Source organism: Wasmannia auropunctata, unplaced genomic scaffold (assembly GCF_000956235.1).
Source record: "Wasmannia auropunctata unplaced genomic scaffold, wasmannia.A_1.0 LD335780.1, whole genome shotgun sequence".
In the NCBI taxonomy this organism is placed as follows: Eukaryota; Metazoa; Arthropoda; class Insecta; order Hymenoptera; family Formicidae; genus Wasmannia; species Wasmannia auropunctata.
The window spans coordinates 1-812 of NW_012027110.1; the positions used below are offsets into that span (position 1 = coordinate 1).

The window sequence follows — 812 nt, forward strand, 5'->3', positions numbered from 1 at the left end:
TTTCGATGTAAACAATTTATACGGCTGGGCAATGTGTCAACCATTACCATACAGAGATTTTCAATGGGTCAACGACGTAACAAATTTTAATGTTACGGATGTTGCGTTAGATTCCCCGATAGGCTACATTCTAGAGGTAGATTTGGAATATCCTCAAAATCTTCACGACGCGCACACTGACCTACCGTTCTGTCCGACGCGCGATAAGCCGCCCGGCAAGCGGCAGGACAAGCTCCTCGCAACCGTATACGATAAGAAGCGTTACGTCATACATTATCGCACTCTGCAACAGTGTACTCGTCACGGCCTCCGTATCTCAAAAATTCATCGCGTATTGCAATTCGCGCAATCTCCATGGCTTCGAGATTATATCGAACTAAATACGAAATTTCGAACATTAGCCACGAATGAATTTGAAAAAAATTTGTACAAATTAATGAATAACGCGGTATTTGGCAAAACCATGGAGAATGTGCGCAATCACGTCGATGTGCGGCTTTTAACGAAATGGGAAGGTAGATTTAATGCTGAGGCGATGATCGCGAAACCGAATTTTCATAGTCGCAGCGTCTTTTCGGAGAATCTGGTCGCGGTAGAAATGCGCAAACTCGAGGTCAAGTTTAACAAACCAATCTACGTGGGTATGTGTATTCTCGACATATCCAAGACTTGTCTGTACGAATTTCATCACGACTACATGTTACCTTCTTTTCAAGAAAAATGTAAAGTAATGTACACCTATACTGATAGTCTAATTTACCACATTGAATGCGACGATGTTTATGAAATCATGAAGCGTGACATTAGGAAAT

General features: G+C 41.9%; 1 protein-coding gene across 1 annotated transcript; it reads left to right on the forward strand.

Moving 5' to 3' along the window:
- Positions 1-22: 22 nt before the first annotated feature.
- Positions 23-727, forward strand: LOC105456083 (the record flags this gene model as incomplete). The annotated part of the gene is made up of 1 exon (XM_011699860.1): positions 23-727. A coding segment is annotated over exon 1 (696 nt), but the record flags the coding sequence as incomplete, so codon positions are not given.
- Between the last annotated feature and the right edge of the window lie 85 nt (positions 728-812).